Source organism: Bufo gargarizans, chromosome 4 (assembly GCF_014858855.1).
Source record: "Bufo gargarizans isolate SCDJY-AF-19 chromosome 4, ASM1485885v1, whole genome shotgun sequence".
Classification (NCBI taxonomy): Eukaryota; Metazoa; Chordata; class Amphibia; order Anura; family Bufonidae; genus Bufo; species Bufo gargarizans.
Genome location: NC_058083.1, coordinates 210,599,626 through 210,611,889, shown reverse-complemented (window position 1 = coordinate 210,611,889; position 12,264 = coordinate 210,599,626). Strand labels below are relative to the sequence as shown.

General features: G+C 41.3%; 1 protein-coding gene and 1 long non-coding RNA gene across 4 annotated transcripts in view; one reads left to right on the top strand and one right to left on the bottom strand.

Annotated features, from left to right (window-relative positions):
* The window catches only part of LOC122936382 (probable cation-transporting ATPase 13A5), a 214,237-nt gene extending 211,504 nt beyond the window's left edge, over positions 1 to 2,733 (top strand). The window contains exons 23-24 of the mRNA XM_044292566.1: positions 1,056 to 1,165; positions 2,498 to 2,733. Of these exons, the coding sequence (XP_044148501.1) occupies positions 1,056 to 1,165; positions 2,498 to 2,648 (261 nt within the window). The 3' untranslated portion in view covers positions 2,649 to 2,733. The remainder of the gene's footprint in view (positions 1 to 1,055; positions 1,166 to 2,497) is intronic.
* The window catches only part of LOC122936384, a 109,354-nt gene that overhangs the window by 17,176 nt on the left and 79,914 nt on the right, over positions 1 to 12,264 (bottom strand). For all 3 annotated transcript variants that reach the window (XR_006388923.1, XR_006388922.1, XR_006388924.1), the window contains exon 3: positions 2,740 to 2,811. This is a non-coding gene — a long non-coding RNA (uncharacterized LOC122936384). The remainder of the gene's footprint in view (positions 1 to 2,739; positions 2,812 to 12,264) is intronic.

The window sequence follows — 12,264 nt, the reverse complement described above, 5'->3', positions numbered from 1 at the left end:
GTGGATAACGGCTTTCAATGTGGTTCACTGGAGTCCCAGAGCCTTAGGCCTCTTGCACACGGCCGTATGGCTTTTTCAGTATTTGGTCCGCAAATAATATGGATGACGTCCATGTGCATTCCGTTTTTTGCGGAACGGAACAGCTGGCTCCTGATAGAACAGTACTATCCTTGTCCATTATGTGGACAATAATAGGACATGTTCTATCTTTTAACGCAATGGAAAAACGGAAATACGGAAACAGAAGTCATACAGAGTATCGAAATTAATGGTTCCGTTTACGGTCTGTATACTGAACGCAAAAAAACGGAAAGTAATGACTTTCAGTCAGTATTTCGATCTCTTTAGAGCAAGGCATAAAGTGCTTCTCTTTGAGACCTTCTAGCCTGATTCATATTCCAAGGCAGGTTCTATGTGATGTTTGTATTCAACAGGTGTAATGGAAACCGTGATGTGCCTAGTACATTTGGTTAACTGGTTGATTTAAATTTGCCAGCAAAAGACGCTTATTTTTTCACATGCAGCAAGGTAGGGTTGAACAGCATTTTTCTTCAAAAAACACATCACAAATTACCAAACACAACAACAATTTGCCTAATATTAAAAGTAGTTTGATAATCTGAAACATTAAAGTTTGACAGATATGTAAAAAAAGAAGTTGGGAAGGGGCAAATATTCCGCACAGCTGCTCTGGTTCTCCCGGCTGGGCTCTGTTCAACCAGCTGCAGTGGTGCACTGCTTGAGGCTAATGATTGGCTACAGTGGTTACATGTTGTCAATGTGATATCACTGCTGCAGCCGGGTCAACAAAGCCTGGCTGGGAGAACTGGAGTAGCTGTGTGAGATCTGCTATGTAACACGTTTGTACAACATGTTTATCCTATATTTTCTATACTATCTAAATCCAAATGTGTTAAGTGATTTTGGTCTGAAAGCACCAGCGGAATAACTTGGGCAATTAGGAGATTTTCGAGTTAAATTACATGATAAAAAAAATATATAAATGGGATTGTTCTTCAGTATAAACTAATAATTCATATATGCATCACTCACAGGCACTTAAAATGGCTCATGCTGGAATTTCATTGTCTGAATTAGAAGCGTCTGTTGCATCTCCATTTACTTCTAAAATTCCAAATATTGAATGTGTTCCATTGCTCATCAAGTAAGTTGTGTATTAATCTGTAAGGTAGATCTTATAGGGGTATTATACTAATAGATTTATTTATTTTAAACAGCAATTATTTTTATTTTCTCCAAACAACTTCTAAATTAACTTTCCCCAATATTTTCTACATTATCATGGACAAGAGTAGGGTTTTGTCACCGCCAGCTCTGTGAGAAGATCTGGCAGACGTTCTTCTCTACCTGTTGTGTGATGTTCTTTGTTTTGGTTTCACTTTCTAATCTTCTTTCCTTCTCCTAGCTGTCACCTATTTGCACTGATTGTCTCCCTTTATATTCCCTCCCATACTGCTTCACTTTGCGGTTTATACTTCTTCCTGGATTGTATTCACTGCTAGATGCTGCTTCTCCTGATTCCTCATATAAGTCTGTTTCCTTTATTTGTGTTTTCTTGCTGGCTTGATTGTAGGTGACCCTGACTCAGTCCGTATTGAGGTGGTCGTGTCCCCTCACTATTGTAGGGTTTTCAGGTGTCACATAGTATTAGGTACGAGGGCATGCATCCATCTACCATTAAGACCTTTGCATGGGCATAGCAGTCAGGGAGAGCTCTAGGGGTTTTATAGGGCTCACCCATATGCTCCTTAGTTTGGGATCAAGCCAGTCAGATGTTTATTTATAAGTTCCAGCTTTCTGCAACACCATCCATGACAGGTTTTTAAAAAGAGATTTGGAAGAAAAATAGGAAGCACTTACTTAATATATTGTAACTGTTATCCACAATTGTGTATAGGATTTTATTTTTTTTACAGTAAATTGCACATTTCTTTTGCTATATAAAGGTTGTTTTGGCCTAAACATTCATCATATATTACTGGGATATGGATAAATGTATGATCATTTCAGACGATCACCAATTTCATCCATAGGTTTTGTTTGACACTGATATTGTATTTTAGCCGCATTGATATTGGCCAATTAGTTCTTTAAAAAGAAAAAGAAAACAATGAAAAAAAAAAATGTCGACAGGAAGGTGGCTCCTATATGTCAATATTAAAACTTTTAAACACGCCTTGAAACGTAACTTAGGATTATACCCAAAGGTCCTAAATTATATATTTTTGACTTATAGGATAGATATTTTTTAAGCTAATTTGCATTCAGAGTAATGCATATTGACATCCTTGTGCACACTCTAACTTTATTTTAACTTTAGATGGGTAGGTACAGTATATATATATTTTTTTTATTGTGTTTTCCCAATGACATTTGCTAACTACAAACTATTTTTTTGTTATCCAAACATTACATATAGAAACTAATGAGAATAATTTCTCATTATAAATAACAAAAATTTTGTGTTCTTCTGCAGGGAAGGTCGTAATACTCTTGTTACATCATTCTCCATCTTCAAATTCTTGACTATGTTTCAATTCATTGCAATCATTTGCGTATTATTCCTTTTTTGGGTATGTTTTCTGCTTTTCTTTTTTTTACCTATATTCACCACCGGTGTCATGTAAAGCTATGCTAATATTTGTCTCACAACTAAAACAGCAGCATTTTTCATTATTAGGTAAAATGTTATATACAGGGAAATAAAGAGCATCTCACCACCATGCTGGATCCTCAAGATTAGCTTGTCTCATGCACAGATGTTATGTAGCTCCATGAGGTTCCAAAAAGCTGAAATAGAGCATAGTACTGACTGATGATTAAAATATTGTTTGTATTCAGGAAAGGTAAAAAAAAATCCAACATGAAAAATTGTTTATGTGTGTTAGGCCCCATGCACACGGCCGTGTTTCACGGCCGTGTGCGGGCCGTGGAACCGCGGCCTGGATCCCTCCTGAGAGCAGGAGCGCACGGCGTCACTGGTTACTATGACGCCATGCGCTCCCTGCTGCCGGCACAGTACAGTAATACACTGGTATAGATCCTACCAGTGTATTACTGTATTGCGGCGGCAGCAGGGAGCGCACGGCGTCATAGCAACCAGTGACGCCGTGCGCTCCTGCTCTCAGGAGGGATCCAGGCCGCGGTTCCACGGCCCGCACACGGCCGTGAAACACGGCCGTGTGCATGGGGCCTTAGGAAAATGACTTTAGTCAAAGCATAAAACATGTTGGTTCTACACTCACAAGAAATCTACAAGATCATATCATATGAATCGTTTTAGAGGTAGTTTAAAAAACAGGTTATTGAAACTGTTTATCTAGATTGATAAATTAAGTTACTCATAACATCTCAGAGTCTTACAATAATAGAATAGAAACAAATAATTGCATAATCAATAGAGTTGAGCTAACCCGAACTGCAAAGTACCGAGTTTGTACCGAACTTTGCGAATTCGGGTACCCGGACCCGAACCCAGACTTTTTCACTGAAGTTTGGGTCCTAAAACAGAATGCTAAATAAAATGTCTACTGAGGGGTTAAAAATAAATAAAAACTCACCTCATCCACTTGATCGCACAGCCGGTGAGCGCTTTGACATCACCGCAGGTCCTTCTATCTTCATTCAGCAGGATCTGCAGTGACGTCAGCGCGCTCACCACATGGTGAGTGCGATGACGTCACCGCAGGTCCTTTTGCAGGTCCTGAAGAAAATGTCAGTAGACATTTTATTTAGCATTCTGTTTTAATAATAATAATGCTGTTTTAATAATAATAAAGTGAAGTTTGGATCCCCATTGACTTAAATGGGGTCCGGGTGCGGGGTGAAGTTCGGGTCATGTTCGGGTCCCGAACCAGAAGTTTGACCTGAAGTTCGGTCGAACCCGAACTTCCACGGGTTCGCTCAACCCTAATAAACAATAAATGCTAAGTTCCGATATGAAATGACAGCAGATGTGCTGGTGGCTGATAGCATTATGAATCAAATTGGTTTGAGTGAAGAGATCCCACCACTGGTGGTGGTGCTATCACTAGGAAACCACCAAAACCTGTTTGGGTTGTGGGATAATGAATAATTTCAAAGGAAAACTATAACATAATTCAAACTAGTTGATGTTAGCCCTTTCAGAAAAATAAATGATTCCTGTACATGTTTCTTCAGAAACAAACACTACTTGGAAACTATCTGTATCTTATGCAAGATTTGGCTATCAACGTAACAGTTACTCTGACTAGTAAGTATATTTTTTTTTATTCTGGATACACACTAGTAGCATATTTTTTGTTAGTTTTTCTTTGTTTACTAATTTTTTTTTTTCTTCAATAGTGAGTTTAAACAATCCAGCCTCAAAGCTGGCTCCTTACAGACCCTCGGGACAGCTACTATCTCCTCCTTTATTACTCTCCATTTTCATGCATATTAGTTTTACTGTGATTGTCCAAACCACAGCTTTCTTCCTGCTTCAGGAGCAGCCATGGTTTAATGAAACTGATGTTTTCAGGTAAACTTTTTCACTGGAGCCACCATAGGTGGTTAATCAATGTACACTGGTCAACCATAATATTAAGGAGAAGTGAATAAAATAAAGTATTTTGGCACATATCAAAGGGTGGAATATATTAGACAACAAATGAACAGTTAACTCTTGAGGTCGATGTATTGGAAGCAGGAAAAGTGGGAGAGCATAAAGATCCGATTGACTTTAACAGGGACCAAATAGTGGTGAATAGACAACAGCAGATCTTGTGGAGTATTCGCAATATGCAAAAGCTAGTATTTTCTCAAATTGGCCCAAGGAAGGAGAATCTGTGAACCAGCATCACAAAGGCTAGTGTGCTTATCTCACAGAAGAGGTTCTGTACAAAATTACTGAAAAAAATAATGTTAACTATGACAGAAAGGTGTATGAATAAATAATGTGTCGCAGCTTACTGTTTACAGGATTGCATAGCTGCAGACTGGTCAATTGCTCATACTAACTTTGCCCACTAGAATAGAAGAAGGTGGCCTAGTCCAATGAATCACTTATTAAAAATTGCATCATGTGGACAGCCATGTGTGTCTTATCTTGGGAAGATGGCACCAGGGTCCACTAAGGAAGATTGGAAGATGGCAAGCTGGTAAATGAAGTATGGTGCTCTGGGCAAACTTTTGCTGGGAAATCTTATTTCAAATACAGCCTTTACTCTCCATTTATGATCTACACCTGGTTTTGTCTTGAAAAACTGCATCAGAAAACCTGATAGTGGAAAAAAGCCTCAGGGCTCATGCAGACGACCGTATGTATTTTGCGGTCCTCAAAAAATGGATCCGCAAAAAATACGGATGACGTCTGTGTGCATTCCGTATTTAGCAGAACGGAAGAGCTGGCCCTTAATAGAACAGTACTATGCTTGTCCGTGATGGGGACAATGATAGGACATGTTCCATTTTTAGCGGAACGGAAATACGGACACATGGAAACGGAATGCACATGGAGTAACTTCCACTTTTTTTGCAGACCCATTGATTTTGCATACGGTCCGCAAAAAAAACTGAATAGACATAGAAAGAAAATAAGTTCCTGTTGCCACACGTTCAGGTTTTTTCATGCAGTTTTTGAAGCCAAAATCAGGTGTGGATGAAAAAAGGAGAGAAAGTATAAAATAGAGATACTACTCCTGATCTTGGCTTCAAAAACTGCATAAAAAAACCTGAATGTGTCAGCACCACCATGTTGGGTGCGGCAAAAAAACTCTTAAAAAACACATGCATTTTTGCAAGAATATACAGTATCAGCGTTTACGTTGCGCTTTCTTTCAGCAAAGGGAAAACACACAGAAAACATAAATAACATTAATATTACTCTATTTTGTAATTATATGTCACTAGCAGAAGGACCTGGCTTCGCACGGGTATATTTCAAAAAATGTTTGGGTAAAAAAAAAATGGTTTAGGTAAAAGTTATAGCGTTTACAAACTATGGTACAAAAATGTGAATTTCCGCTTTTTGAAGCAGCTCTGACTTTCTGAGCACCTGTCATGTTTCCTGAGGTTCTACAATGCCCAGACAGTAGAAAACCCCCACAAATGACCCCATTTTGGAAAGTAGACACCCTAAGGTATTCGCTGAGGGGCATAGTGAGTTCATAGAACTTTTTATTTTTTGTCACAAGTTAGTGGAAAATGATGATTTATTTATATTTTTTTCCTTACAAAGTCTCATATTCCACTAACTTTTGACAAAAAATAAAAACTTCCATGAACTCACTATGCCCATCATGAAATACCTTGGGGTGTCTTCTTTCCAAAATGGGGTCATTTGTGGGGTAGTTATACTGCCCTGGCATTTTAGGGGCCCTAATGCGTGAGAAGTAGTTTGAAATCAAAATGTGTAAAAAATGCCCTGTGAAATCCTAAAGGAGCTCTTTGAAATGTGGGCCCCTTTGTCCACCTAGGCTGCAAAACAGTATCACACATGTGGTATCGCCGTACTCAGGAGTTGGGCAATGTGTTTTGGGTTGTCTTTTTACATATACCCATGCTGGGTGAGAGAAATATGTGACTTCTCCTGAGTACGGCGATACCACATGTGTGACACTTTTGTGCAGCCTAGATGCGCAAAGGGGCCCAAATTCCTTTTAGGAGGGCATTTTTAGACATTTGGATCCCAGACTTCTGGCGAGTTCATAGAAGATTTTTTATTTTTTTTGCACAAGTTAGCGGAAGTTTTTTTATTTTTATTTTTCTCACAAAGTCTCCCTTTCCGCTAACTTAAAAATTTCAATCTTTCATGGACTCAATATGCCTCTCAGCGAATACCTTGGGGTGTCTTCTTTCCAAAATGTGGTCATTTGTGGGGTGTTTGTACTGCCCTGGCATTTGAGGGTCTCTGCATTCATTACATGTATGGCCAGCATTAGGAGTTTCTGCTATTCTCCTTATATTGAGCATATGGGTAATGATATTCTTTTTTTTAGTTCAGCCTCTGGGCTGAAAGAAAAAATGAACGGCACAGATTTCTTCATTCACATTGATCAATGTGGATGAAAAAATTTCTGCCCAAAAAAAAAAAGGAGGGGAAAGGCGTGTGCCAGGACATAGGAGCTCCTACCAACATCCAAACCCACTTAGCTCGTATGCCCTGGCAAACCCGATTTCTCCATTCACATCAATCGATGTGGATGAATAAATCATTGCCGGGATTATTATTATTTTTTTATATACAAAGTGTTTGCCAAAGCATATGAACACCACCTCCCCATCAGCTCATAAGCCTCGGCAAACTTATCTTTTACTGCAGAGGAGAAATCTCGTCTTGCAGCGCCGCATACACCGACTTTTGTGTAATCTGACAGCAGCGCAATGCTTCTGTCAGAATGTACATCAGTGCTGCAGCTGGTTGATCGGTTGGTCCACCTAGAAGGTTAAAAAAAAAACAAAAAAAAACAGGCCGTAACGCAATTAATTTATTAACTTTATGATAACATTTGAACGGAACATATAAACTTTATTTAATTTTTGAACAGAATGTTAACTTTTTTGCTTACCGGTGATTTTGTTTTTTTGATTATTTTTTTTTTTTACCTTTTATAGGACAAACCTCTCCTTCCCCATAGGACAATGTGCAAAGCGCAAATTGCCCAAAGATGTGGCAACGTACATTATGCACTTTGCCCCAGGTGAAAGGAGAGGTTTGCAGCAGCTGTGAGTGAAAGGGCCCTAATAGCCCTGTGTGCCTGTCCTGTGAAACGCAATCCCTATGCTAAGCGTACCTGTGTGTGGTACATCCGGAAACACTCCCCTAAGCATAGGGCAGGGTGGTCAGGGCAGTCAGGACAGAAAGAGCAGGTGTCACACCTTATTCCACTCCTGCTACAGACACAACATTTTTTTCGGGGTGGCGGTTGTTGTTAGGTACCAGCAACGACACTGGGGAAATGTCGCTCGTGTAGACGGCTCACTACACTGGTGGATGGGGCCACGGAACCTCCTGGATACAGGAGGTTCTCGATGATCTCTTTCTGAAATTTGAGGAAGGATCCTGTTCTCCCAGCCTTACTGTAGAGAACAAAACTATTATATACAGCCAATTGAATTAAATATACAGACACCTTCTTATACCAGCGTCTGGTCCTGCGGGAAAGTAGATAACGAGCCAACATCTGGTCATTGAAGTCCACCCCTCCATGAGCGAATTATAGTCGTGGACACAGAGGGGCTTTTCAATTACACTGGTTGCTCGCTCAATTTGGATTGTCGTGTCTGCGTGAATGGAGGAGATCATGTAAACATCACGCTTGTCTCTCCATTTCACCGCGAGCAGTTCTTGGTTACACAAGGCAGCCCTCTCCCCCCTTGCAAGACGGGTGGCAACGAGCCATTCGGGGAAGCTCCGGCGACCAGGTCGCGCGGTGCCACAGCAGCCAATCTGTTCTAGGAACAAATGCCTGAAGAGGGGCACACTTGTGTAGAAATTGTCCACATAAAGATGGTACCCCTTGCCAAATAAGGGTGACACCAAGTCCCAGACTGTCTTCCCACTGCTCCCCAGGTAGTCCGACCGGCTCCAGGGTCTGATCTTTACCCTCATAGATCCGAAATTTGTGGGTATAGCCTGTGGCCCTTTCACAGAGCTTATACAATTTGACCCCATACTGGGTGTGCTTGCTTGTGATGTATTGTTTGAAACCAATGCGCCCGGCAAAATGTATAAGGGACTCGTCTATGCAGATGTTTTGCTCAGGGGTATACAAATTTGCAAATTTGGTGTTAAAGTGGTCTATGAGGGGCCAAATTTTTTGGAGCCGGTCAAAAGCTGGGTGGCCTCTGGGACGAAAGGCGCTGTTGTCTCAAATCGTGTCCTGGACATGGCAACAGAGAACATGGGCATGTGATTAATTGGGTTTGTGGACTAATATGACCGCAATTCATGCTATTTGGTTAAGCCCATGTTGAGGAAAAGGCCCAGAAAAATTTTAAATTTGGAAACTTGGATGGGTTTCCACCGGAAAGACTGGGCATAATAGCTTCCCGAGTTGGTGGCTATAAATTCAGTGGCATATCAGTTTGTTTCTGCCACAACTAAGTCCAAGAGCTCCGCAGTCAAGAACAGCTCAAAAAACCCCAGTGCTGAAACTATCTGAGCTGTCTCAACCCGAACTCCAGACTGGTGCGGCTGAAGTTGGGGGCTGCCAATCAGGGTTTGCCAGCACCTCAGGGACTCTAGGGGCTCTACGGGCCTGTCTGTGCGGTGGCTGCGATGGGGGATCTAATGCACGTGCCACCGTACCAGCTTCAACTGCCCTTCTGGTGCTCGCCACTTCACCATGTTGTATGGCAGTGCTGGCACCGGGTCCAGCATGGGCTGCGCTGCTGGTGTATGCCTCACCACGTAATCCAACAGCACCAGCCCCACGGTCTAACAACACGGGGTCGGGTACGCCTGGTGGTATCAGGGACCTCAACCTCCTCGTCCGAACTTTGGGTCAGACTGCCACTGCTTTCTACAGGTTCATATTCTGACCCGCTGGATTCGTCAGATGAGGGTTCCCATTCCTCATCCGACTGGGTCAGAAGCCTGTAGGCCTCTTCATAAGAATACCCCTTGTTTGCCATTTGGTCAACTAAATTTAGGGGGTATTCCCTGAGACTACCCAAGAAAAAAAGCAAGCCTGTCTTACAAATGGGAGGCTAGCGAAGTACCGGAGGCCGCTGCGATTGATAAAAAAATATCAAAACTGATTTTTTTTATCGCCGCAGCGCTTGTAAAGTGATTGTGCAGTGATAAAAAAAAAAGAATATATTTTTGTCACTGCGGCGGGGCGGGCGTGGGTGAACGCACGTGTGGGCGACCGATCAGGCCTGATCGGGCAAACACTGCGTTTTGGGTGGAGGGCGAACTAAGGTGACACTAATACTATTATATATCTGACTGTGATCAGTTCTGATCACTTACAGATACTATAAAAGTACAAATGCTGATTAGCGATACGCTAATCAGCGAATCAGTGACTGCGGTGCGGTGGGCTGGGCGCTAAACGATCGCTAACTACCTGACCAAGGGGCCTAAACTATCCTAAAACTATCAGTCAATACCAGTGGGAAAAAAAAGTGACAGTTTACACTGATCACTTTTTTCCCTTTCACTAGGTGATTGACAGGGGCGATCAAGGGGTGATCAAGGGGTTAATTGGGGCGATGGAGGGTGATCTGGAGGCTAAGTGTAGTGTTGGGTGTACTCACTGTGAACTGTGCTCCTCTGCTGGAACCAACCGACGAAAAGGACCAGCAGAGGAGCAGAGAAGCCATTTAACACATTATATTTATAAATATAATGTGTTAGATGGCTTCTGATTTGTTTTTTTGAAAATCATCAGCCTGCCAGCGCAGATCATTGGCTGGCAGGCTGATGACGAAATTGTTTTTTTAACTTTTGCCGGCCCGCGATGCGCATGCTAGATGGATTTTTCTGCAACTGTTGCGTCGCAGTCACAGCATGTCAAATGTTGCAGTGCAACACCATAGCCGATCATTATAAAAATTGTTGCCGACATTGGTCTGACATCAATGTCATGCAGTGTAGTTGTGCCCTATGTGTCATGCGACTTATTGTTGCGCAACACATGTCGTCGTGTAGCCCTAGCCTAAAGCTGACCTACAGCAGTGAAGGAAAATGGCTGGGTTGTTATGGAAACCTGGAGTAAAACTGTGGAGTAAAAAATGTGGAGACTAAGGGCCTTCAAGCTTCTATTGACTGATAAGGGACATGGGACCGTGTGAATGGCAGTTGGAATATAAAGAGAAGGACTTGCAGGCTTGTATTGGCTAATGCAGGTCTTTTTTTTAGGACTATCTCAGGAACGGTACGTCCTAGAGAGCTGTGATCCCCACAACATTTCTTTCCAGGTAGCAAGGGATGCGTATACCAAATTTCTTTGAAATCGATGGTTGTGTTTTTGAGTGATCGCCGAACTTACATGCACTTCTTTATATACTGTATATAGATTCAGTTTAACTGAGTGACTTTTTTCCCCTTTTGCTAGAAGAAAACAGCATAATGCAGGTTTGTAATTGTATGTGTTGTTGTTTTTTTGCTGCACCCAAAATGCAGTGGAGCTGCGATGTGTGGGAGAACCCTTATTCAACAGACTGCTCAGACCTTTCTCAATGAAATCCATCAGAGTTGCTCTGAAGGCTTTTTTTTTCCAGCCCTTATCTCTTTATTACTGAGAACTTAAACACACCTAAAAGCTGAATTCGTATTAATTTGATTCAGCTTAAATGAATGTTTATAAGTTGTCATGAGAGAAGAGATGGGGACTAGAGAATGAGCAGCTTTCCAACATGAGGAGGCGACAGAACAGTCTATAGAGTTAGTGAAAGCCTGTTGTAGAGAACAAACAGTTGATCATTTCTTAATAAAGTCCAATGTTTTTTTTTTTTACCCAAAATAAGTATGATGCAGTGATAAAACGGCATTCAACGATGTACATAGCCCTTTAAGATCTTTTTTTAACCATGGGAAGTGGGGGAATGTGTGTGCTGAATATATAGGTGCATTTACAATAGTTATTTATCAATGGGAAGGAGTGACCTTCAGTATGCATTTCAGCCAAAGTAAGGAAGTTGCTAATAGCCCAAGTAGTGTCTGGCACAAGGGAATCCATAGGCCTCCATTCATCCAACAGAGGATTTCTTTGGCTTTTGTTAAGCAGATATATGTCAGGTCTTTTTTTGCTGCATGGAATAGAACACAGGCTGCCCTATTCCATGCTGAGGCATCCTGGAAAATAAAATAACATATCAAAATACTAGTTTTTATTTTTGTTTTTGTTTTTTTTTCATAGTGAAAGCCTATGGACAATGACTCCCTCTGTATTCCAATACAATGGCATCCACTAGAGGTATTGGTTAGGAGATTATTTTTGGATGAGGGTTACAATTTCTAAAATTCAATACATTATCAGAACATGCTAGCAAAACTCTTGACAGGCTGTAGTGCACAATACAACCACTGGGTGTCCACATATTGACACATGAAAGGACAGACATATCAACACACCATACCACAAAATCATGTTTTCTTTAACCACTTTCTGACTGCTCAAAAACTATAAAGGTCAGAGTGGTCAGGACATAACTCTGCACTTATGTTTTAAAACATTACTTTAGAAATCACAGCTGCACGCTGTCATTAGCAGGTCTTCCGATAGAAAAAACAGAGACAGTTTTTCACTATCCCTGTCTTCCCTATCACTCTAT